We start from the raw sequence: 27,131 nt of genomic DNA on the forward strand, positions 1-27,131 counted from the left end.
AACAGTTTCTTACCCTTGTATACAAGTTAGTTTATAAGGTAACAAGTTCCTTTATAATTTTCCTTTCACAGTGAAACCACTTTTCTGTCTGTATACTCCTTTCTGAAAAAGGAAATAAAAATTGAGGTTAGTTTCTGTAACATTTCATCTACATTGCCAGATTATCTCCAATCCAATGCAGTACACCATAAAACAATGCTTTTTGGCTTAAAAGATGACTCAATCATTGAAAACCAACAATTTTTTTGTGTGTGTCTGTGTGCCATAGGTGTCTCTGCCCTCTGAACTGATAAGCAATAACTGGCCATGTAATCATATACTCTTTGCAAAACTATTTACTGTTTTTGCAATAATATGAAGTACTACAAAATACAGGCTGTAAAGTAACTGCCTGCATTTCAAAACACACTATTTGTCACCAAACAGCACCCACAGTAATGCATTTAAACTCCCTCCGGTTTTTCTGCACGTTGTCTACATGCAGCACAGTATGAGTGCACACAACTTCTTTTCCATTTGCAGTCAAAGGCCAGAAGATTGGAAGCAAGAAGCCAAGAACTTCATTCACACCCATCTATTTTTATTCACTTCTGCTAATAGAATACGTATCCTGAAAAAATGGGATTCTTGGATAGTTGCAGTTGTGAAAGAAAGTGGGTATTTTGCTACTTAATACGGTTCCCAAGTCCACGTCTGGCCATAACAGTTCCACGGCTCTTCTCCAAGTCCAGGCAGGAAGAGGTAACTCTAACTCTAGGTATAACACAGTATCTGTGACGGGGTGGAGGGGAGGGAGAAGATGACACGAGTGGAAGCCGTATTTGGGAAACAAATCTAGGGACAGGGAAGAGAAAAAATCCAGACATTCAGATTGGTCTCCTTGGTACATAGGTTTGTGCTTGTTCCTTTTGTAAAGCCTTTATGTTTGCTCCTTGGACAGAGGGGGCACCACTTGCTACTGCTTCCATGTTGAGTCAGGATGGTGCTGGGGGAGTGAAGGTATCAAACTTTGTAGAAAGCAAGTTGAGAGCCTGCTGTATTGTTATTGCCTTTTTTTCGCAAGGCCCTTCTTCCTTTGCTTTGCAAACAGCTCTATTTAAAAACATCGCTTGAGGTACCTGGAGGCTGTGGCCAGAGTTCAGTGTGCAGCCACGGCTGGGCTATACTTCCTGCTCAGATGACTGAAGTGTTCTTGAGCCCATTTTAGTTAGTACAAGCTGCCGAGGCAAGAGCTATAGCTAGTCTTTGTACATTCTAGTGCCTAGGAGATACTTCTGTGGTGTCTTTGTTGACACCTCTGAGCACCTGCAGCTGCTGAGGCAGAGCAGGGTGGCATGGAGCCAAGGAAGAGCCAGTGGACAATAACCCCTCCCCTGGCAGATGGTTACAGAATCCATATCCTAAAGCTTCACTGAAGTTTTTCAGGAGAGAAAGAGTTCAAGAGCTCATAGTAATACTGAAACTAAAGCGAGGGTTTTTTTTAAAGCTCATAATAGTACTGAAACTAAAGAAATAGAGTTTTGCCAAGGAGTACAGACTAGATAAATAAGGCAAGGGAACATGGAAGCCAGGAGACTATTAGAGGCAAAAGCAACAGTGACACTTTAATAACTTCCTTGCTCTTGAGATGAAAAATTAGAGCACACTTCACACAGTGGCTAACGGAGCAGATCAACTCTCTCAGCACCCCTCGCTTTAGACAGATTAGTCCTTCAAGCATAATTTTCAAATCTCTCTCTAGTACTGTTCTGTGGCGGAGCATGACCCAAAGAAAGGTTTCAAGCTTTCCCAGAAGAACCAGTAACCACATTTTCTACAATATGGATCAGTCTCCATTACCTTTAGAACATTAGCTTTTTCTCTGTTATATTTTGTGACCTGTCCTTCTACAGACTTGATCCCAAAAAGGAAGTTTTCCATATAAAACATCTCAGAATTGAAAATGTACAGCTCACATATATGCAATTTGTACAACCAGATTTTACTGTATGTGTGTGTGTATATATATATATATATATAAAGAGAGAGAGAGAGAGAGAGAGAGTTGTGTGTTTGCTAGTCAGTGTAGACAGAATTAGCTAAAAAGCAACTAAAACAACAGTATTTCATTGCAAACAGGAACCCACAGACTTCCAAGTGTAGTATTTTACATCAACACAGGTTTTGCAGCTTTTCAAGTTCAGTTGCATTAGGTACTTGGTATACAGTAAAACTCTGATCTACTTTTATTTATAGTTTCCTCTATTCATTAGTAATCCTGAAATGAAGAGTCAGATGTATAACATTTTCCCAGGTAGTAGCTTCATGTACTGTAGAAAAGTCAGTTTTGCTTTACCAAGGACTAGAATCCACTTCAGTAACATTCCCTGAGGCAATCCACTATTTTATTGTTTTGTCCTCCAATCATTTGTATATAGTTGCTGTTCTGTTCCAGACTGCTTTGTTTCTTTAAAAATAGACACTTAGAAAGAGACATCTGTTAACTTTCACTGCTAATTTTATATTTCAGCAATTACGCTTCCCCTTAATACCCTCTTCTCCTCCTCTTTTTCCTCTCCAAAAATTGCAAGTTAACAGATAGCAAATCTGTGTGCTTGATTTTCACAAGATAGGAATTCAGATCTTTAATGTTAATTTTTGAAGATGCAAATGTGTGAACTGAAAAGAATGTAGCAGACAGCTAACAGAACAGAATTAATATGCAATGAGCAGTCTGAAATTTATCTGACTGAAACTGAAGTTATTCTCTCTTCAAGAGACAGAATCTATGATGCCAAAAAGATCAAGGGTGGGGAGAAGTGCTGGATGGGGAGGATACAGAAACACAAGAGAATCATCATCCTTCGTCCACAGAAATGCACTGAGACACTCTGTATTTTTACATTCTCAACGGACTAAGGAGGTTTCTCCTGATAGAATTCCACCTTAACATTTCAAAAAAGCCTGTGTACAATCAATGCACTTAAAGCTTTAAGTTTTAGTAACTTCACTTAGACTTTGTTTATAAAACAAACACACACAAGCACACACTTCCCAGAGTGCAAAATGCTTAAATACTTCAATTACAGAACTCCACGTGTAGTTTTTGGAACAGTAATCCTTTCGCTCTCAGAGTCAACTTCTTCCTTGTCATCGCATCCATTGCCAGCAACGGTTGCATTAAAACTAACCAAAGAATGCAGCAAATGCAATAGTCGATAACTCTATACTGTTTCTTCAGTTTTTCAGAGGACATTGTTCATTTGTATAAACTCATCGTTGGACTCTGATACATGCACATGTAAGCATCACAAAGTAGTCTTCGTGCACAACCTTGAATCTTTCTGGAATCCAGTGAGTGCAATTCTTCTAGAGACATCTTCAGGTATTCACCAACTTCTGGACATGGGGTAACTTGGGGAATGTTAAAGCCATTCTGACCTCCTTTTAACCATAAGGAAAGAAAGAGAAACGGATTAGGATAGCATCGACATCTATTTACTCTTTATAATGTAATAATGTACTCCAGCTCAAATGCTTCTGACAACTGGTAAGAGCTGATGAATTCATAAAGCACGAGTGTCTGTACCTGACTTGCAAGACTAAGGCAGTGTTTGCTACTCCCATTTTCCATGTAGAAATGAAAAAATTCAAACAACAGAAGTATGGACATCCACGATACTGTTCCCCACCAGACATTTTTAGGTTATAGCACTAGCTGAAGAAAAATATTTGTGATACAAAAATCCCTAAGGTTCAACAGGAGATAAATCTAGTGAGTATCTCCTGTGATGTACATTCCTGAAATTAAGTGGTTCTTTACAGACTTCAGTCGTACACATTTCAAGCACTCCAAAACAAAGCTTCGTTGCCTTCTGGTTGTTGTAAGGAGACTTTAATCCTGTAGCAGTTTCATTTTTAATAGGAGGCACGATTCTTCTCCCCCACTCCCCAAAATCACACTGTAACAGAGGGGCTCAAGAATTCTTCGTACGAAGAACTGTTACTCTGAGTCTGACACTTGCATGTATTCCTGTTTTTCTCAGACACCAGAATGAAATAGTGCTTAAATAAGGACTCTGTTCAATGCAGCACAATCTAAGAGAACACTTGTTTTACTGACATTTGTGTTATTACAGGGTAACAGTTTTCCACTGGTAACTCTAAAGAGGTTCAAAAGAACTGCATAAATGGTGCAATGTGTGACTATTTTTTATGCTAAAGACAACCTACACTAAGTCATTTCAGCAAAAGCAATAAAACTATTTTCATACTACCTGATAATTGTGTACGTCTGCTTAAATATAGACTGACAGAACATATTCCTGCAATTGATTATTTGAAGGGGATTCTCTCTGCCAAACTTGCAAAGTATAGAAACATGTGTAAGAAGTCTTGCTAAAAAACTTCTGCGCTTAACTTCTCTACCATCTATTTACCAAGGTATCCAATTTAGGTGAAATTCAGCTGATGCAAATCAGTGGCTGCTATGAAATCAATGCACTGAGGTAAGGCTGAGTCAAGATTAGTGTCCCAGCTTCATGTACGTCAAGTTAAATGATAGTAATATCCCCAAAACATTAAGAAATAGGCACTGAAATTTAAAACAGTAATACATGTTAAAAAATTAAGTAAAAATTAGTAAGAATAAATAAGAGATCTCCTACCATCCCGATCTGCCATGCTGTCAAAGAAAAGCCAGGCGGAGTCATCCCTCCCATATTTAACAAAAGCTACATAGTGGCTCGTTTCTATGCAGAGAACAGCAAACAACTCCATCTTCTGGTACGGGATGCAGCCATGTCGCCAATCCCAGTCTGGCAGATCTTTAGGTAGTGACAATGGATTGAATTTATGACTCTGTCTCTTGGGATGAAGATGAACCTACAATTGAAGTGATATTTCAGAAGAGAAAACACACCCCATAAAATTATTTCTGTCAGTGGCAAACAAAGCTAAAAAGAACATTACTGCTGAACAGAGAAGGAAATGCAGTAACAGTAGCCGGCTAAACGTTTCTTCTATTTTTCCCCACCAGTACAGTTCAATATTGCCCAGAAAATGCAAATCTAAGGTTAGAAGGAAGGTCAGATTTAATGCAACAACACTGTACTGTGCTCAGACTTGAAAACAAGCCATGACTATGGCAGCTTCATGCCAGTTACCAAACCGCTCTCAAAATTAAACAGTTTTATGTCATCAATTTTTCCAGTCAAGCAAAGTAGCATGTACATAAAGTTAGGATTTAAAGCAGGCAACAGGGAACAGACTCCAAGCTGCCTATGATTACTACTTCTCCACTGTATTCAGTCCTGGATTTGGCAGTTGCCATGTTTTCAGTAAGAAAGCGTTGATGAATACACTGCAGGGTCACGTGGCGTTCCTGGTTTGTCACCAAAGGCTACACTTCACTTAGTGGGCGCAGTTCCCCTACTGCTGGTGAGAAAGTCCTACTATGCTCTTGTGATTGCTACAGCATGTACCATGTGGGTTAAACCCGTGTAGAATAACAAAGCCAACAACTTACTTGTGTGTTGCATGTTTTGCAGAACTGCTTGATTTTCCCAGCAGAAATATCAGTATCTTCATAGCATTCTCTGCACTCATACATAGCAAGTCCTCCACATATACGGCACTGCCTGGGAGCTGCAGTTTTAAAGAAGATATTAGTCTCCAATTTTGGGAGGCTTTTTTTGTTTTTTAAGACAAGGGGTATGGAAAGGAGGGAGGATTACTACTTTAAATAGAGAAAAACACTACATTAAAAAAAGCTAAAACCAGATTGCAAATCAAAGCAGAAGTGTACCACTGTATTTAACTTCTTCCCCTTGACATAATATGACATAAGAGAAAAAGCTTTCGAGTGGTAAGTTGCAAAACAGAAGATGATAAAAATTAAGTTTTATGAACTACATGAACAAGTAAAAACACGCTTTGAAATTGAGTTTGTTCTCTCTATTGGTATTGGTACAGACAGCTCAGCCCCTATGTCTGTCAACGCCAGAAAAAAAACCCAGCATAAGCTGATGGCCATGACAATGAAAGAAAAGGCCATTACAGCTTCAGCAATTAGTATTCTAATAAATTTTAGCAGTTTTATTAATTCTTATCTCAAATTTAAAACCTTTTCCTAGGTAATGCAATGAAAAAGTCAGTGGATGACAAGTATCAGAAATTTAGGTCCCAAACAACTGATAGGTTTAGAGTTGAAAACGCACCATCACTACATGCTGTGGGTTTACATCATCTCAGGTTCTCCTCTAGTTTGATTAACTAATGAAAAAAAGCTTAGAAACAAGCAGCACAAACTGCTTGAACTAATGAAACTTAATCATCATTGTCCTGTTAACCAATCTTGGTGCTACACTTAGCTTTTAAGATTTCCTGCCTGCCATATTAATGAATTGTTTTGCTGCTAATAACTGAGTTTTAACTCTTATCATAGGTAATTATACATAATAACTCAATTTTAATTCTTGAGCATCTATACAATTAAACATAATCAAGCAAGTTATATTCTCTACATTCTTCTGAATTATAGCTTTTAATTGACATGAGATTAAAAAACAAAAAAGCATTCTAGCCGGTAAACTTTCCTTTCTCCTCAGCCTGAACATCTTGCACTACCTTGTTAAATATTTAATAAAAACCAAAACCCCAGAACTACCAGGAATACTTACTTTCACTGTTAGTCACTCTCAACAACTTTCTTTTATTACACAACACAATGTTACATACTTACTATCTTCAAGTAAGTCTGTTATATTTAATTCCAAGGATGGAAAAATTTTGTTGAACATTTTGAAGTCTTTTCCAAACCGAGGCATCTGGATAATCAGGCAAGAGGGTGCCTAGGTAAAATGCCAGAATATGATGTAATGAGCTTGAGATAGATAATTATCTCAATTTAGAGATGCAATAAACATATTCATGTTATTTAAACTTGCAGCCCATTGACTTCAAACTTAACAAGATGGTAAGTAAACCAAAATTAAGTCTTTGAGAGAAAGTACAGCTAAAAAAACCCAAACAGTGAAGTGGCATCTGAATTACTATCAAATGTTTTAAGTCACAGTCATGCACAAGTATGATATTAAACATACTGGACTATGCTTCCTCATTGCGGGGGAGGGGGGGCGGGAGAGAGGAAAAAAAAAATCTTCCCTTTGCAAAGCTTTTTACAGACAGAGGGATCTCAGAATATTAGTCCTTAAGACAACTTACTGGCAGTAGCTAAGAAGTTTCCTTTTTGTAATTTGGTCCGTTCAGCCAAAAGATACATGTCATCAAGTCAGCCTTAAAATAATTCTGTAGTGTAGGCAACCTGCACCACTGACCTAGTGCTCCCATCTCCCACACATCCGCGTTTTGTTTACGCACCAAATCCTACTTTTGTCCCATTGCTGAATGGGCCACTACCTAGGTATCATCACTTCTAACAAAGCAACAGCTGTCACCAACCTCCGCAAACTTCAAGTTGCTGTTGATGAATGACCACTCGAGTAACTGCTGAATTGTCGGGACTCCAACTTTCTCATTTTTGTCCATAAAAATTTGATAGAAGTAACAGTCTTGTACTTTCTGACCTGCTGATCTAAAAACAGATTTACAAAAAAACAAGATTCTGAAGCCGTACTGTAACGATGAATGTATTTTACTAGGAAAATAACATCTACCAGAAAATTGTCTATACAACATCCCCTCTGCATCAAAATATATTGGGGTTTTGGTTTAAAAAAAAAAAAAAAAGCCAGCAACAACAAAGTGCCTGAGAAGATATCTACACTGTTTCCGACAGTGGAAGTCGGACATAGATGGCTAGTGTTGCTAGATAGTTAAGAGAGAACTCACAAAAAGGATTTAAGGGCTGTCCAACTCTTATTTGTTAAGAAGCTTTCCACACCTAGGCAAACATTAAGAAGGCAGGCTACTACACTAAATGCCAATGCCATAGTAAGTGGTCTGGATAAACGTCTTCATCCTCACCAAAAAAAAATCAAAACAAAAACCAAAACAAATCAAACAAAGAAACCCACCCAAAAAACCCACTAAAACAAACACACACCACAAACCAACCAACCTCCCCACAAAAAACCCCCACAAATAATAAAAACCACAAAACCACAACACAATTTTATATGGGTAGGGAGAGGGACAAAGGCTTAAGCTACCCATTTAATTAAGTTTTGAGGTCAAAGACAAACTTGATCAAGGCAAACCACTGAAATATTTTCATTAGCCTTAAAGAAGAAATGCAAATCAGTTTCCATGGCTTAAACGCTGATTCAACGTTTGTCCCAGAAACCTCTGCAGCTTCTCCCAGAAATAAGCAGCTGTAAGCTGCAGGCCACAAGAAGTAGTGCTGTAGGGTCCTCCTACAGCAGCCCTTCTGCAGCATAACTAACAGGAAGACAGTGAGGCTCTCATGCAGACAGCACCAGGACAGGGGATCTTTGTCCAGTTCTCATGAAACTATGTTCATGAACCTTTGCAACAAGACACCAGCGAGGCAAAACCCACCTACCAAAAAAGGTAGGAAATCGTGTCACATTTGTCAACATATATTGAATCTTAGTAGAAATATGAACCACAAGTCAAAGGTGCTCTGAGAGCTATCTCAATTTGAAAGGCAGCAGATAGTGTCTCCTCATCAGCCTCTACGAACAGATGAGTTCAACAAAGAAAAGAGATTCACCTTATTTTCAACAGTGGCTCAACTCTTAGAATATGGTGAAATAAAATATTCAAAAATTCTTCTGGATCTAGGAGAGGGAGGAAAAAAAAAAGCTTGTTAATATGCAAAACCAGATACATTATTCAAGACTGATTTTAAATGAAAGTTTTCAAAATTTTAGTAGGAAAAAAGTAAAGGTTTCTTTTACAGCTTTATTAACACAATAAGATTATGACAAACTATGAATATTTTCATGACACAAACCTCTGTTTACTCTTTTGGTGTCAAATGGCCCTAATAAAAGACACAGGCTCAACAGCGTAACAACATTTTCCCATAAAGATCAAAAAGATACTCTGTATTTCAGAGGAATCATTTGGCACCACACAACTTTTCCAGGAGAAATAAAAGCTTTCAAAAGAAAACAGTGAAACTGCAGAGAAGCAGCGAGGAGCAGCAACAGTAACACTTACATAAAAACCACACAATAGTACAAAGTTCATCTAAACTAGAGACCGAGCTGTCTAACCAAGAATGCAGCCAATGCGAGCTTCCCCGAGGACTGTTCTCCCCCAACACCAAGAGTTTTCTGGTGTATTTCTCTTCCTGCCGCTAACTGCAATAAATATTGGTTTTCAGCATTTAGCATTTAACAAAGAAAGTAGTGTTCTCCCATACAAAAACAAAACAGCTACATAATACAAAGCTAATTAATCATTATATGCAGCAGAAGATCAAAAGGTTGGGAACTGACTTTTATAACATGATTAATACTTTTTATTTATTAAATACTACATAACCATTGTGACAATGAGATGCTGTAGTGGAAAGATTATTCCTCAGCGACCAAAGTGACATTTTGAAGGAGGACAAAGACCCCAGCCTTATCAGTCTTAATTTCTGAGGAAGAGCCTTAGATCTCCCCTAACAGCTAGAAGGGAGTTACGTGGGCACAGGAAGGCAAGAAAAGAAACCCATTCAGTGAAAGACTGTTAACGGCAGAAGCGGTTCAGCCAGGGCTCCTTACGGACTCGAGGATGCAGAGAAGAGCTTTTTACCACCCAATGGTCACAGAAATCTCTGGCAGAGATATTACTGCTACAGAGAAATATTTGTATGCTTTGTTCTGGTACAATTATATGGCAAGGTATTTCAGTTCCTTCATATTATTATTCTTACAAATCTCAAAGAAAGGAAAACATCCCCAGTTACCTTTTTCCTCTGAAGTGAATCCTGATGCAGCCTCAACTTTTTCAAGTATTTTCCTCAGCTTCATTATTTTTGTAGCACATACATATCCATATCTAAGAGAAATGGGTTTAATAAGCTATTAGCTAGTTTGCGATCAAGTCAGAGAAGTAGAAAAAAAACCCACTCTTAAATGCTGAAATACAGGCTCTCAGATCCTCCTTTTAACTGTGTACAGTATTTCTTCAAAACTATTTACTGACTCCTCATATTCAATCTGGCTTCCAGGTTTTTTAATGCAGTATAAATTTAGTGCAGTGCTCAGTGTTCTTGCATAACCTTTAAGAGCTCTTTTTAAACATTAATAAACAGGATAACTGTTTTCCGATTTGTCAGTCAACTACTTTTGTTTTGTTTTCACTCTAATTTGCAACGCTCAATACATCGCTTTCAGAATGTCACATAACAGCAGTGTTGTGGGAGTTGTTAATAAAAACAAATATTTCAATATTTGAGAAAAAAATATAGAACTGTATTGCTGACATAAGCAGCTGACGTTTTTGAGCACTCCATCTTTTCCTCTAAAACTTTACAAAAAGTGCAAATAAAGTTGTGAGCATGGTGGAAAGGTAGGAAAAGTAAGACTTTCAGTCTTCTCAGCCATTTACAATTTCTGCTATTTGGTGCGTATCCTACTACCTATATACCACAGAACCCTGGAACACACCAGGCAAAGTACACACACACGAGGGTTCAGAAGCCATCATTTTATTCCAGCAATCAAAAGTAAAACTGTGATAAATTGTTCAGTGACAGCCTGCAGAATTTCAGAACTACAACTGTGTTATTTGCATGTTTAAGAAAAATTAAGCTAAAGCCAAATAACTTCTCATGCACTTCGCCATATTTCCTTTGTTCATTGTGCCTAAGAAATTACAAAGCTCACGTTAAGTTCTGCAGTGTTTTGACCACTTGCAGATCGCATGTAAAAATTAATGAAACTTTTACAGCCCCATCAAATCTATCAAATTGTGAAACTCCACATAAGATAACCCAAATACTTTTCTTGTCAAGAACAGCAGCATTAAAAACATGTAAATACGAACGCTGTGAACAAACGTACCCTGTTTTTATCAATGTTTTTGTACTCATACCTATGCAAATTTTACAACAGCTTTATGCTGATCACATTTCCAAATAGAGACTAGTGAAAATATTTTCTTGCCAAAAAATGAATCACTATTTCCAGTTAGCACTGATTAAATTTACCACGAAGAACAAGTAAAAATACACACACAAAAAAATTGAACAGACTGGCAGCAGCAGCTAGCCAAACTTTTTGGGTTTGCAATAGGAACACATACACAGCAGGATCTAGTATAAAATTTACATTAGACCAGAGACCAGTTCATGTCTGTACGTACATTCTCAGAGGATTCACAATCTCTGTCCGCAACAGCTCTTGAGTCTCACTATAATACTCTACGTCATTCTTTTCTTTAGGTCTGAGTAACACGGTGTCCAGAACAGAGCTAAAAGAAAACAGGCTACAAAGAAAAAAAGAAAAGGAAGGTTGTTTTAATGCTGTAAGATACAACCGTTCAGATGCCTGAGCAACGTAAGACAAACCAAGCAAAGCCACAGGAAGAATTAAAAAACTAAATAAGCTCAGAAAGAGAGAATTATGAACAGCGGACAGCACAGCTGTACTAAATAGTAAAAGTCCACTCTAACCCAGTATCCTTTCCACAGCAGAGTACAAAAACAGTTGTCAAGGCAGGATTCTGCACATAAGTTATAAGAGATATTTCCCTCCCTCCACCCCCCAGGTTCTGTACTCTTTCATCCTTCAACCCTTTACAGTCAAAAAGAGCATAGATACATAAAGGCCAGTACAATTTGGACATGATTAGCACTTCACGTTATGCAGCGAATGCTGCAGTGCTTGTTCAAATTGGAAGAGCGTAGTAATGTGTCAAAGACTGCAGCGCATGACTTAGTAAGCTGCACAGTAATAGACAGACAGTCGTTACAACAAAGATCACATGTTCTGCATTTCTAGCGTGGGATGCCACTATACAAATTATGAACTTACCAGAATAAGGTGGAGTCTAAGTAACAGGAGTTGTAATGACCCTGGATACCTTTCTTCTTTCCAATCATTGTCTCTAAACCTTCTTTTTCCATTTTTGGAGGAGTGTTTTCTTCTACCACTTCACTTAAGTAACCTCCAAAGGCTGAAATTTTTTTTTTCAAAAGACACTTTAAAGCCTCAAATTTTATCCCCCTTGAGATTTTCCTATTAATGTTTTATAGCTAAGTTGCTGCCTTAGTGTAAGCATTCCTTCTCTGGACTAGAACAGCATTTTATTATAGCTGAGACTCACTGCCTTCCAGAGAGTGAACAAGGCCTTACATTCCACTGACAACGCACATTAGAGTGCTTCAGAAAGCCTGCAGCACTGAATTAATTTTATCCAGTAGGAATGAAGTTCTCTCCTCATTACAAATGCCCTGTTCACACTATCTTACAAGTATCAGACACTTTCTTTGCTGTTGTCCCAGGCAATACAACATCACCCAAGAAATCTAAAATATTTGAAGTTAGAAAAAAAAAATAATATTGAGTTTTTCACCACTAACTTCCACCACAGAAATACATGTTAATACTTAGAAAAAAAAATTAATTGACATTATAGAAAAATAACTGTTGTTATTTCTGATAATGCATCACATATTGCTGGAGTTGCAAATACCATTTTCAGCAAGATTGCTTTACAACTTCTAAAATAAAAAATGTACAGCATAACAAAAAATCCCTTTTATGAAATTTCTTTAAATATATTAACATTTTGTTGTTTTAAAGCATAAAAAAGCAACCCATAGAAGCACTATGTTTTGTACAGACCAATCTTCTATTCATTAATCTCATTTAAGTAATACCCAAACAGACTTTCAAGCGTTCAATACAAAGAACATAATGTAGGAATAAATGAAACCAAACCCCAGGTCGGTTCCCAGCTGCTAAGTAAGTAACAAGCAGAGAAGCTCAGTACCTAGAGAGTTGCAGCGTTCAATCTGGTTGGAAACAGGCTGTAGTGAGGCAAACCTGGAATCTGGCCTGCAGCTTTTGAGTTTAACAAAAAGAGCTTTCTTCGGAGCACAAGTGAAGTATCGAGTTCCTTTAAATGTTCCATCCGTACAACCTGCACATTCATCTTCCTGAAAATTCAAGTGAGAATTCACTGTTTTTCTTATTTCTAGAATCCTGCAGTAAGACATTTGATAAAATATCTACCCATAAGTCACCCTTCAGGTACTTTGAAGCTTGATATACAATGTTCCTGCATTTTAGCGTACAAAGCTTCAGCTGTGGTGTTCTTTAACTGGATTTATTGAGGAAATTGAGAGTCACTCTTTTTTTCTTCATGCTTAAACTTTCATTCCATCCAAAATAAAACAAAAATTCCATCAGAAGCAGCTTGGGGGAGGTGGGAGAAGAGAGCAAGAATTAAACCTAGTCAACATTAGGAACTTAACTAACCTAGCTAATCACTCCAGATTCCTTCTGTAATTAGAAAGAGCACACATGCACTACTGAGCACCTTCTAAAACTCAATTAAAATCACTAAGCATTGGTTAATATGAATACTTCCAGCATGACTGTGGCCTGCACAAGATACCTGCTTCACAACACCCAAAATGTGCATCAAGGAAAACACAACACAAACTAGCTACGAAAAATAAGAAGTCATCATTATTTATCTTTGGTAACATGATTCAAGGTATATTGTCTGCTTACTAACAATGACTTGGTTTTAACGCAGAAATGCATGACAGGCAAGTCCAGGACCCCAGTTTAACACAAGGCATCCTGAGATGCAATCTCAGAACACCTGTGACAAGCTACAGCTTGAGTTTCACCCAAAAACCCTACAGGCATCGGGATTTTTTGTAACAGCTGAAATTCCAGTCACATTCTCATCTACTTTGCTAAAGATGTTTGGTTTTTTACATAATTGTACACTGCTTTATCTGAAATTTTACTGAATGTTATCCCAAAATAAAGAACCCCATCTCCCTAATTTCTTACACATTAATTTAACTGATAGCCAATCACAACCTTGGCAGCACCTGCCACAGAGTAAACATCAGGATGTAACAGCAATTCATGTTTGCAGCAACTGTGGATTTACGAAAGGGCCCACAGCAACACATAAAGCACATGGCTGTCAAACCAACAGTATCACTACCATTGACTCTCGAAACCAGTCTTGTGACTCTGACAGTCATAATCCTGATGCTGCCCGTTTGCTGCTGTGCAAAAAACAAACAAACAAACAACTGATACCCAATAAAGATTCTTGCAGTCAGGGCATTTTACGCAGATCTGCATTTCAAAGAACCTTTAAATACCTTTTTTCAATTAAAATCTCCACAAAGTAAGCAAAGGGCACTCCTGTAAAGTAAGTAAGTGACCAATCCTACAAATTCAATTCTGACACAAAAACATCTCGGGGCCTATTAACAGAGTAAGGTCTAGGGCAGCCACAGAAGTCGGAGCTCATCTAAGAATTTAGCTATGTTATAAGGAGATCACATGGCAACCTGTCTGGACAAATTCCTCCAGACTGACTGCTTCTGCAAAGTATACAGGCACCAACTCTCAAAATCAAAACTAGTAACATGTAGTTAATATTGATACGAACTACAATTTGTATTTACCAGTTCCAGTCCAGCTAATACTTCATTCACTCCAGGGGGCTGGCCAATCCAGCGGATTACTCCATAGAAAGGAGGATTTTCTTTAACTTCAGCCAAGGAACCTGCTTCAAGACCATGTGAGTTCCCAACTGGGCCGGCTGTTGACGGACTCTCCTGGTTAGCCGTAGTATTTACATCACCAATGACTGACTGAACGGATAAAGAGAGAGGACTATGTGCAATAGTACCATTAGTAGCTGATGTTTTTGTCAAGCTAAAAGGGAGGGAGTGAAATCTGTTTTCTGTAGACACAGAGTTTGTTAAAGGTGGCTGCAGTGGCGGTGAAGAATGCCCAAATCCAGGAGATGAATCAGTAAGAGATTTTGCAGGATCTTCAGCAACTGTTAAAATAAAAACCAAAAGGTCGGTAAATGTTGGGGTTTTTTCCCCCCATTCTACAAAAGGAAAGACTTAGCTATCAAACCAATGTAGTGGATCCGCAACCACATCTGATTTAACGGGTGTGCTGTACAGGAATTGCTAACAGCTGGGGACATATGAGAAGATGTTTCTCAGTTGGCAACACTGGAGAGACAGAAGTGGCTGAAGAGACACTGCTGTAGCCCTGACACCTTTACCGCAACCAACGGAAATGAACAGCACAGAGAAAGGAGATGTTAGCCAGAAAGTACAGGAAGGTTTAGACTGAAAACTCTTTTATTTTTTCCCCCACATTGGAATTTTTCTTAGAACGTAAGTTAACTGTCCCAAAGATTGTGACTGTGATGGGCAGAACTAGGAAGAACTCATTGACCAAGGAAATGATCTGGGTCACAGCTTATACAGAGATGAGTAATAGCTTGCAGACATGATTTGCAAATGGAAAAGTGTTTATTCGCCTGGCTCTATCACCATATACTGTGGTTCTAACACAAGGAATCTATCAGTGTCTATAAAGAATAAAGGATTTAAATAAGTCATGACTAATGCAGTGCTTGATAAATGAGATCACAACTAGATGTAACAGCACAAGCGTTCTGTATCTTCTCTCATCTCTCCACATGGTCTCTAATACAAAATTGGTATTCACAGAGCAAAAACCTCTTCTTCATCACCTCTTCTCTCCATGCTGCTTTATTAACTGAAGTTAATGTCCAAAAATTAAAAAAAAAAAAAAATTATTTAATCCTTTACTTCCATAGTCCTTTCTAGATAGGATATTTACTTTTTTTATTATTATAATAATAATAAATATTATTAATAATATTAATATATATAATAAATAATAATAATAATAAATACTATAATAAACTGATTTTTAAACAAGAGTTCCAAGCTGTTGGAACAGCATCTGTTAGGCAACCAAGAACAATTTTAAATTAATATTATACTTTAGTATTTAACCCTTCAGTCACTAAGCCAGACAGACTTTAAAAACTTAACCAGAAAAAAAAAAAAATTAGATCTGGAAGCTAATCAAGATATATGGATCCTTTGGGTACGTGCACCCATACTTGTAAGAATTCAGAGAGGGATTTTACAGAAATAGCTTTAAAAAAAATACTAACAAAACATGTATGCTTAGTGAGATTTCCCCCCCCTCCATCTTACTTCCAGACTGCTTAGCTGGCATGGCAGAATATTACAGTTCCCTTAGATCTGTAACATTAGATACAAAAAGACAGGCAAAATAAAATTACTCTATATACTTGGCTACAAGGAGTATCTTCATATCTTCCTTCCAAGCCTCAGCTTTTATTTTGCCTGCAAGACATATGCATTCCCGCAGAGCTGTGCATACGTTGCCAAGAATGTAATCTCCTACATGCAGAATAAAACAACAGGTCTGTCAATTAAGACGGAGTATATTTTCATGGGGGTTCCAAGATTCCAAGATGCTTTTTATGATATAGCACGTCTTCCGCTAAGACAACATATTCCAACTGTTTTAAATTTAAACTCATACTTGTTTTATTTGAAGAACAACAATACACTCTAGTTTTGTTTTGTTTTTTAAATGAAGTATATGCCTACATGAAAGACTATAATCTCTCTTTACCTTCATCAATATACCATGGGGGTTTTGTTTTTGCTTGAGGCTGAGAGTCAACCGATGAGCCATTTAATGTGTAGAAGACTTCAGATCTGTTTCTGTTTCCAGGTTCAGAGGTAGATCCTGGAAAACAACACATTTTACTGAAGAGATTAATCTTTATTTGCAAAATGTTATCTACGTGCTTCTTTCATAGTAAAAATTAACATACTTTCAAAAAGACCTAACTGCCTTTCCATAAAGCAGCAAACTTTCCCATCAAAGCTAACACAGTCCTAAGCTTGCAACAAGGCAGCAGCTTAACCCAAACCAATTTAATCCTCCAAGCTGAAATTTCAAGTCACCAACCTGAAAAGGCGGCAAAAAAACCCCCTGAAGTGCAAATTTTTCATTGCTATAAATTAGGGATATAAGAAAGTATTTGAGATACAGTGTACAGCAGGTATTTTTTGTTTATAAAGCAAAAATTTCAGAGCAGGCAAATAAGTTACCGATCCAATTCCACACAGCTATAACTTGTGCCAACGTACAACCGCAGTTACTTCAGTGAAGACCATCTCTGCCAGCATCCAATGCCAGGTAGAATGAAAGCTTACAGAACATACTGTCATTAGCATACTACAACCAAAAATGGCCACTAGTAAACTCAAAAGACACTGAATTTTTATTTTTGCCTTTGGAAGAAAAAAAAAAAAAAAGAAAGAAAAAAAATTATTTCCCTTCCAGGGTTTTTTTTTTTTTCCTGAGAATATTTTCAGAATGGGACAAAAACAGAGTCAAAAGAAGTTTATATTTCAGGAATTCAATTTTGGTTTTGAATCACACAAAACTAACATATTCACTATTAAGTAGATTTGTTCCCGGACAAAAAATTTGGTCCTGCAGAAGGAAGACAAGAGAAAACTGTATTTATTTAAAAAAAAAAAAAATATAAAAAACCCAAACACACACCACACTTTCAGAAAAACAGAATGCAGCCCTGAACTGCCTATTCTAGACAACCAGGTAATACGCTCTTGAATTTTTGCTAAACATCAAACTGTTTTTCATGAAAGTGAAAGTATTTTGAGCAGTCTTAAGTTAAACTGTCTACCATCCTTATTATGATTACATAAATTCATACAAATAGTCCAGAGAAATTTAACTTGATATGTAACTTAAATAATAAATGAAGTGATAGAAAACGCAGGCAACGCTTTTTCCCAAGCAACAGAAATTTGTAATCTTACCTAGGTAAAGAAAACCACAATTCCCACACGTACCTGTAGCCTTTGGCTTACTATGATTGAACAAGCTTTTGTCACCACCACCTCTTGAGGTATAGGCAAGCTTGGGAGGTCTCCTGTCCTGTGACACAGTCTCTGAGACATGGTACACGAAGAGAATATTAGTTTCCCTTTTCTATGCTTTTACTAGGTCACAGAGAAGTTCAACTTGAAACATAACTGAACCAAGGTCTAGCATCAAAAGTTTTAAAACTGAGTGAGGCAAAACCTTTTTTGGCACAAAACCAACATTTTACGAGCAACCACTTTACTCTGAAGTCTACCATTACTTCATGGACTTCACGTTTTTCAATGTATCTGCATGCTGCCATTACAGGAAACAGATGCATGAAATTCTAAACTTTGTTTTCTACCAACATATCTACAACAAATGCTCTTTTCCCAAAAATGAGTGAGTCCCCATTAATTCTCCAGAGAAGATAGGAAAAGCCATGCAAAAACATGCATCTCAACTAAACCAACAAGTAGGAGGTGAACATAAGGAAAGTTAGCCCAACTGAAGACAGAGGGCAATGGTTACAGACTACAGGCTGTACAAGACTGCACGCTTGTTAGTACTTGTCTTCAGACAGAGCGCAAACAAAAGTCTGACATGAAACTTTTCTTTCTTCAGAAAAGGAATTGTGACTGTAGTGGTTACAAGTTAACACTATTCAGTGAATTACTGTGGAGAGTGAATTTTTCCACAGTCTTCCTGTAAATTTTCAAGTATTTACTGACCGAATGCATAAATAATACTATCAATACATTTCAAGCACAGAAAGAGCAGCTTTCTGATCCAAGATATGTAAACTCCTGGAGTAAATTGAACAATTTTCAATAAAATGATTCCCGCTACAGACACTCACATATTCATGAATACTACGCAACTGTACAGTATTGTAAATACTATACAATTTGACATGAGTTTTTGTTCAATATTGAACCTTTTCTACTAGTGAGACTGTAACCAAAAGGAGGAGGAAACTGAAGAGAACTGTAACACAGAAGGTTAAACAAATTCAAGAGAATTTAGGATATTAATTCCACAGTATTGTTTTAATCATATAATTGTGCCTAGGTTGAGATGTCATCAAAGTCTGCGTTCTTTAAGTGCATACCTGGAATAACATCATTGATATGCAAAAGAAGTGTACTTTCAACACTTGCAAAACTGCACAGCTGTATCCCATTATATCTTCCATCCCAGTTTCCAATAGGATTATCCTAAAAACAGAAAAACATGTTACATGTATCCCAAGAGAAGATTTACATCATACAGAATACACATATATGTCTTTAGGAACGTAAAAATGAAATGTTTGACAACATCTACTTTTTCCTGTAACTTTGCATTTATAACAGTCTAACACTACAGTCTTAAAAGACAAACACAAACTTAAACTGTTCTTTGAGAAATATTTCCTATTTTAACAAGCATTCCTCTACTAAAATCCATTATTTATAAACAAATTACAATAATTCCAGTGCATTGTTAGGCAATGCAATCAAGAAAGTGGAAGCACCTGATCTACAAAACTACAACATCCTTTAAGTACCAAAAATTGAACAGCTGTTCATTTTAAAAAATTCAAGTTGCTAGAAATAATTTTTAATGACAAGCTTCGCATTTTCTTGAAAGATCAACTTTTGTACTCAAAACTCACTATTTTTAAGGTAGAATGAAGTCAAACAAACCAAAGTTACATGAAAAAAAGCTTTTAAAAATAGCTAACAAAGAAAAAGACATCCAGACGACTTTTTTAAAAGGCAAAACAAAGCCGGCCCCACAAGACAAACACTCAACTCTATAACTTCAAGACTGACATCTAACATTGCAAGTAGCTCAGTGGAGGCTCCTCAGAGTAACCGGAGTATTTCTCCTGAACTGTTTCGCATCAAATAGGATACCATTCACCTGATGCCAAAAACCAATTACCACCAAGGGGCATCTTTGAACACAAATGTTTCTTTCCCACTTTAGGTCAGCCTCCGCTGAAGTAGCTTGTGGATAATGTTTCTTCTTCTATATTGCATGTAATTTACTAGATAACACACATGCAAAAGTTATTAAAGTCAGATTATTTTCTTACCATGTCCACTCCAACAACGTATCCTAAACTTTCGTTTCCTGGTAAGACATCACAGAATATAACTGTCCCATACTCTATACTCTCTCCTATCTTCAGAGAAACCCTGGAGTTGATCTCCAGAGGAGGAAGTTCTACCTGCATTGCGTCAACTGGAGCTGCATAGTCACTTTCCAGTTCATTGTCATCATCTTCCACCAGCTCCAGTTTGTCCAAAGCAACAAAAACCCCACAATCCTCATCACATCTGAAAAGTTGCTTGCCTTGGTACTGTCCATCAGTAAAGCCCTGACCGCGACCTTCTTCCTAAGTGTTGGAGGAGGAAGAGGAAGGGGGGAAAAAAAGAAAAGAAAAAAAAAAAGCAGTGTATTTTGTGCAAAAGCAGACTACTACAAAACCAGTAACATAATCCAGTGTTTTGGAGAAACTGCAGTAAGAATTTGTCTGATGAACTATCATTATATTGGAAAAATTCCATTGCCAGAGTTTGTGGCAAATGTACACACTTTCTGTCTTAGCGGAATAAAAAGGCAGAAACCTTTTTACTCAGAGAAGCATGTTTTCTTCAGGTGCAAATCTTGCTTTCATCATCAAATTTTTGCTGGATCAAGACAAGACTACTTCATACTAGACATAACGCTAAGCATTCAAAAATTCCACTTAGATGCCAAATAGAGCGCTGATTTTCAGAAGCACTTGGCCCTGATATTCCCTGAGGTTCTTAGTGGGAATTGCAAAGAATTCAGAAAGAGTTTACAGAGGACTTTGAAAAATATATTTCTAATACAAGAGTGGCATTCTCCTGAATCTAATCCTTCAAAAGCTTATGGTTGACATTAATTTTGCAGAAATATCTCACTAGGAGCACAAAACAGCAAAGTTTTCTATCTTAGCTAGTTGCTATTTGACTTTTAGGGCTCTACAAAACGAGCAGCCCTAAAATCCTGCATTTACGGATTGTCTCCTGCCACGTGCAGGAAGAACAAAGTACTCAACAGAACTATGAGAGTCAGATATTTGCCACAATGGGGATGTAACTAATTAAATTTTTCCAGGCTGGAAGAGTCAGAGTATGTTGAAGTCTTCTTGCCAGCCGATGCACCTCATCAAGCTTCACTTAACAAGCCTTAACAAGGCTGATGTGCTATGGTGTGTTGACAGGTATTTAATAACAATACTTATGATAAGACTGATGGTTACAGAATTTTTAGGAGTAATGACGCTTCAAAAAAAATCCATTATGACTGCCTCTTTAAATACAAGATTTTTAGCTCATCTTATAAAACATATATGATATATATATGATAATATATATGATATAAAATATATATTCCCTTAGCAAGAAACTTACCAGCAACTCTACTCCAAAGTATATCCCTGTTAGGGATCTTTCTTGCAATAAGGGTCCTCTGAAGCGAACGACTCCGGGAAATTTATCATCTCCTGATCTCAGCTGTACTCTAACAGGTGAGCCAATATCTATTTGGATGCCTTTAGTTAACCTGCTTTTGCTTTTAAACAGACTGTATCTTTCCTCGCAGTTAGTAATGGCCAATAGCAACTCAGCTAGTTTTTCATTTATTTCTATAACATCCTTCTCATCCACAAACAGGATGGCATGAGGTTGTTCCAGAATCTTTAATCCAATCTGCAGTTTCTTGCCTTTACAAGGAATATTTCTGGAGTGTCCCACAGAAGAACGGTCTTGAAAAAACTGCCCAATGCTACCTTTGGGCACTTTCAGGAGCTTTTGAGTCTGCTTGTCTATGACACTGCATTCTTGGAGAAGCAAGTAAAAGATCCGCTCTTCCCAATAGGATGAACTTGCTTTTTCTTGACTCCATAAGCCCGAATTCATTGTGATGAAAACTTTAAAAGCTGCGCAGAAGTCTTCAAGAAAAATAAACTGTTGATTATGTGCACTGATCTTGACAAATTCTACTGGAGGGTCCAACCTTTGTGAAACAATGCAATATTTGTTTTGCGAAGAACCAAATCCAAAACAGAAAGCCTAGAATAAAAAAAAAAAAGAAAAAAGAAAGAAAAAAAAGGCAAAATTAAATTGGGGAACTATGGCTAGTCTTAAGTAAAACAACAGAAAATCATTTAAAACTGTGACCAGCCCCACTCCTCCTACAGAGTGAAAATAGTTCAGCAAACTCTGAGATGGCAAACATAGTCTTGAAACAGCCATAGCACTGTTGATCACAGACATACCCATTTCTACTTGTCATTACTGTGTATTTCCTCTCCTTCTCTAGTTCCTCAAGTCAAGGCGCTATGGAAAAAGTGTAATGACATGCAGAAAACACACATAAGTGAAAGGAAAAAGAAATCTTGATTTCAGATGAACAGGAATAAATATCCTGCTCAAGTTTACAAACAATATTTTATGGAAGCTTTCCACTATGAAGATTTTTTCCCATGCTTAGTGACTACTTATTTTTCACAAAGTGTACTGCATCTGTCATGCCACATAACACTTTGATTTAGTGAAGCAGAAAATTGTGTCAATGCAATAAAGCAACAGAAAATTGAAAACTTAGTAATTTATAACAGCCACTTCTTTAAATAAGAGAAATGGAAAATTCCAGTAAGCAATAAACAATGTATGACAAACAAACTGTGCCAGCATTGCAACATGCAATTCTAAAGAAAAACCTGGAGACTTTTCTTTTTATCATTTTAGAAAGTTAATTCAGTTCAACAAAGTAGGAAAAATATCACTTTCAGTTATTACAATACCCTGGAAGAAAACACATTAGTTGTAAACATCATCCTAAGAATTATAGTTCACAATTACAAGAACAATTTGAAAATACTTCATCGCACACGGCTGCAGATACAAAAGTAAAATACATACACACATATATATGTCTACAGTTTAGATGACACTGGATACATAAAGAAAAATCCGCAGTATGTTAACAGGATTTGTTCTTCTTCTAAAGATAACAGAAAGGGGTAGCATACAAGTTAAGAATACATTATTACATAAATTTTCCTGTTAGTAATCCCTGATGCTACACTTTGCATTCAGTTAAAGGAGGATCTCAATGATTATTTATGAATTTAACTTCAGTATATAAAAAGCAAATACTCTTTGTCCTTGTACCCTATTTCTCCAGATCCCGTCTCTGATGGCATTCAAACACCACAAAATCTATTGCTATTTCTCCTATTCAGTTTGATCCCAGCTTCAGAAGCTATCAGAAAGCAATGGAATTCAGTAGTACTGTAATTATTTTCATCATCTGTTTGGTTTTTTTTTAAAAAAAAGTATATAACAAAACTCTTTCCCCAAAGAAAAGTAATTAAGAACCACAGAGGACATGAAATGTATGCAAAGTAGCATCTTTCAGTCACTAGGAATTCACACATCTCTGTGCTGACTTGCTGAGCCTCCCAGTGAGGCGCTCGTACCATAGAGCCACTCAAACCGAATACAACATGCTTCTCGTCCTCACAGATGTCACACGTGGGTGTCAATGTCATTATCACACTTTGACACCGCTGCTGCAACAGCTCACAGGAGTTATGTGGTTCAAAGTGTTTCCATCTGCAAAGTAATTAACATCTGAGGGACAGAATCTGGACAGTTCCGGACCTCACTGAGATAAAGTCTGGTAGACTGTCAATCTGTTTTCAACTTAAAAAATATTTTTCATCATTTTTATTTGACATACATAAATGGGCTTTGATGTCTGTTGATGATCAATAAAAAAGTCTGATATCAGTATTGGATTGAAATAGTAGTGTTTTACACGGAAACTGATGAAGAACACAACAGGATCTCTCCCCGTCCCCACCCCCGCCAAGGAAACATGATTAAATGACCATTAGTTTTTATAAGTCTACTCAGATATTAAAATAGAGTTCCAAGCAAGTTCTGTCTCATTCCCTCCCCTTACTTTTTCCAGACACTGGGAAAAAAATAGATACTGTCTTGTTCTTCATAGTTACATTTTACATTCTCAGCTTTCAAAGGCTGATACACTTACTTAAATTTCTTTTTTGCAGCCAGTCCACAAAGTTAATCGATCCCCAATACACTGCAAACAAGTATCTGACATTACAGAGATCATGGCCTTTCCTATTCCACTTTTAGAAATAATTCATTTTAATTTTAATAAGTATGTATGGAAACAATATACTAACAAGATATAATAACAATATTTTAACAATTAACAAGTCTGTCCAAGAGCTTAAAAAAGGTAATTTTTAATTTTTATTAAAATTATTATTTATCATATCTATTTTTTTAATAAGTTTACTCTGCTTGCAGGTCCATTGCTGCAGAATTACATAATCTTCACACGTTTAGTAGTGAAGAATTCAGCATGAAAACATGTTAAGAGCTGCATTTATGTCATGTACTGATAACTTGACACGGTGCATGGTCAGTCTTTCAAAGTTCTTGTCATCCACAGAAATTAAGCCACTGTATACAGTGCCAAAAGGTTTTCCATTATGAAGAAGTTCATTACCACTATATAAAATGCATTCTTTTAAAAACTTCTCTAACACCACTGTCCCCTGCCAAAAAAAATAAGAAAATATACAGCTCTAAAAACCAAATCCCCTTCCTCTAGAATAATCCAAATAAGTTAGTATTTTAACGGCACAGAAAAGCTTGCTAAAAAGCATGTTAAGTTCTGGCAATATATCAGAAATATAGGTATGTAAACCACTGATTTTAAGATTTTTTTTTTTTACTGCCATTTCCCATGGAATTGATTATTCTGCAAGTAAAGTATACTTGCTGAACAAAAAGCACACATGTATTGGACTAAGGCCAGAATAAACTACTAGACCTCAGTAAGAATTAACTTGGGAACCAAACAAATTATGCCTAGCAACGATTCATCATTGCACTGCACAACATACCAGGAACTACAAAACTTAGTGCATACCAGAGAGCACTTGACCATCACCACGGACATTTAAGTGTCAGAGCCTGTTCAATTGCTTTCTTCTACTCCACCTACTACCTGAATTATTTTCATGCTCAAAGGATTTTGAGAAGCAATAGGGAAAACACAGTTATGGCTGCAACACTACATACTTTGGAAAAAAATGTTTTAAAGAATGTCAGAGGTAGGCCATAATACGACACGTAACTTCAAAGCTTCCCTAAACTTCCTTTTTTCCCCTGTCTTGAGTCACTGTTCTCACTACAGAGACATCTCATCATAGAAAGTTTGCTCTGAAATATGAGAACTTTGTTTCTACCCTGCAGTAGACTTCCATGAACTATACAGAGATGTTTGAATCGGCTATCAGGTTTCAGCATGAACACACAAGTCAGTAGTTCTGGTTCAGAGCATAAAACGAAGAGGGTAAAATAAATTGTTCTTACAGAACTTTCCCTTTAAATACCAAGTTTTAAACAGCTGAGATGCAAAGTTATGTTCTTCAGCAGTCTAAAAATAATTTTCAAGGGAAGGTTAAAACTAGGAGCAAGTAAATTTAGTTGCAGCCCAATGTACACAGAATTACACAAATGGAATATAAGACATGAGTGGAAAAAGTATCAATGGTTTCTTCAAAATAGCAGCTAAAATACTGTCCAATACAAATAAGATCACACCAGTAACATGATTTTTAAAAAATGCAGCTGAAAAACTCCACTAAATTTTGTATGGTGTTATTAATTTGATACAAATATTCTACTTTAGAGGAAGAATAAAAAACACTACCAACTATCAGAATACTCTGGCATTAGATTTGGCAATTATACATCAGTGCACCACGATCGCTGCTCTGCAGACAACCCTTCTGTCAACGCGACACACGAGTCCTCTCGCTAAAACGAAACGCAACGTCTCTGTTTATCACCTGGCAAGGTAAGATGCGACAGACGATGTACTTGCAAGGCACAAGGCTCGATGCAAGGCTAAGATTTTGAGAATGATTACTCCGCCTCGCCCCCAGTTTTGGTAATCTTCTCTACTCTCAGGGCGGTTATGCGCAGGACGGGGCAGGAAAGCCCCGAAACGCTTTTTTAAGCCGGAGCAACGGGCGGCCCGGGGCTTAGCGCTGAGGTATCGGCAGCGCACAGCGGGGCCCTGGCTGGGCGCCCCGGCACAGCCCCGCCGGCAGCCACCGCCGCCCCGCCCCGGCCACGCCGCTGGGCCTCGGCCCACCGCCCGGCCCCACCGCCCTGCCGCCGCAGGGGCGGCCTGGCCCGCAGCGATCGCCGAGCCTCTAGCGCGGGGCCGGCGGCGGTGGTGGGAGCGGCCGGGGAGAGCAGCTTGGGGCGGCGAGGCCGGGCCGCGCAGCCGCCTCGCCCCTACCTGACGGCGCCGAGCAACGTCCCGCGCCAGCGCCCGGCCCCCACGGCCTCTCGCTCACCTCCTCATCCCCGGGCCTGGGCCTCGGCGCCCCGCCCGCCGGCGCCGCCTCACGGCCCCGCGGCGCCCGGCGCGGCGGCCCAGCCCGCTACCCACTCTCCCATCCTCCTCACAGCCCAGCGCTCCGGACGGCGAAACGCTCCCTGCTGCCCCAGCGGGCCCGCCCTCTCGTCCCCCGGCCCACCTTCCAGCCAATCACAGCGCCCCGGCGCCACCGCTCCGAAGCGCTATTGGCGAAGAGCGCCGCCAGGTGACGAGGTGATTCGGGGGTTTCCACTCCGTCAGGGTTGTATGAGCCGCAGAATGGGGGTGGGGAGGTCAGAACGCAGCGGCTGGCGGAACGCTCCCCCTCGGGGGCGATGATTGGCTGTCCAGAGCGCGAAGGCGGGACGTCGATAGCTACGGCGGGGCTGATTGGGCGGCGCGTGCGTGTGCCGCCGTTGACGGCGGAGGCGGGGCTAGCGGGCGCCGAGCCCCCGCGGCGCCCACCGGCACGACAGCCACCGCGGATCCGGTCCCGGTGCCGCTTGTGCTGGAGGCCCGGCCGGGCCGCACCAGCTTCGGACAGGGCGCGCGCCTGCGTCCGGGTCCGTGGGCGGCAGTCCCGCCCGTGGGCTGTGGGCGACGCGCGGCCCCGGGCCTGTGCGCCCCGCCGTGCTCCCGCCGGCTGAGCCGGGACGGTGGCCGGCTCCGGGCCCGCAGCGCGGCTGAGTCTCGGGGCCCGGCGGCGGGTGACGCTGGCTGCCCCCGGGCGGCCGGCAGCGCTGCGGTGAACACGCGGGAGGCAGTGGGAGTGTCCGGCGGGCAGCGGAACCTCTCCGCTCG

General features: G+C 38.8%; 1 protein-coding gene and 1 long non-coding RNA gene across 16 annotated transcripts in view; one reads left to right on the top strand and one right to left on the bottom strand.

Annotated features, from left to right (window-relative positions):
* LOC134515420 (uncharacterized) overlaps positions 1-4,562 on the top strand; it is a 229,911-nt gene extending 225,349 nt beyond the window's left edge. For 10 of the 11 annotated variants that reach the window (XR_010070993.1, XR_010070987.1, XR_010070985.1 and 7 more), the window contains one exon: positions 3,221-4,562. This is a non-coding gene — a long non-coding RNA (uncharacterized LOC134515420). Of the gene's footprint in view, positions 1-600; positions 742-3,220 lie in introns of all 11 variants that reach the window. The other variant, XR_010070986.1, reaches the window with a different exon arrangement.
* Positions 2,353-26,590, bottom strand: CYLD (CYLD lysine 63 deubiquitinase). 5 transcript variants are annotated; one of them, XM_063334376.1, is made up of 17 exons: positions 26,491-26,590; positions 21,305-21,964; positions 19,957-20,259; positions 18,985-19,090; positions 17,861-17,959; positions 16,605-16,721; positions 14,567-14,946; positions 12,898-13,063; positions 11,937-12,078; positions 11,266-11,388; positions 9,866-9,957; positions 8,675-8,741; positions 7,441-7,573; positions 6,722-6,830; positions 5,507-5,625; positions 4,647-4,863; positions 2,353-3,423 (listed from the first exon to the last, which is right to left on the bottom strand). In XM_063334376.1, the coding sequence occupies exons 2-17, from the start codon at positions 21,809-21,811 to the stop codon at positions 3,239-3,241; spliced, it is 2,865 nt and encodes a 954-aa protein (XP_063190446.1). In that variant the 5' UTR covers positions 21,812-21,964; positions 26,491-26,590; the 3' UTR covers positions 2,353-3,238. The 5 variants fall into 5 exon arrangements, with proteins under 5 accessions (XP_063190446.1, XP_063190448.1, XP_063190444.1 ...); XM_063334378.1 differs by lacking the exon at positions 26,491-26,590 and adding an exon at positions 26,308-26,466 and having other exon boundaries at positions 20,092-20,259; XM_063334374.1 differs by lacking the exon at positions 26,491-26,590 and adding an exon at positions 26,308-26,466.
* Positions 26,591-27,131: the final 541 nt, after the last annotated feature.

Source organism: Chroicocephalus ridibundus, chromosome 4 (assembly GCF_963924245.1).
Source record: "Chroicocephalus ridibundus chromosome 4, bChrRid1.1, whole genome shotgun sequence".
NCBI classification, from domain to species: domain Eukaryota; kingdom Metazoa; phylum Chordata; class Aves; order Charadriiformes; family Laridae; genus Chroicocephalus; species Chroicocephalus ridibundus.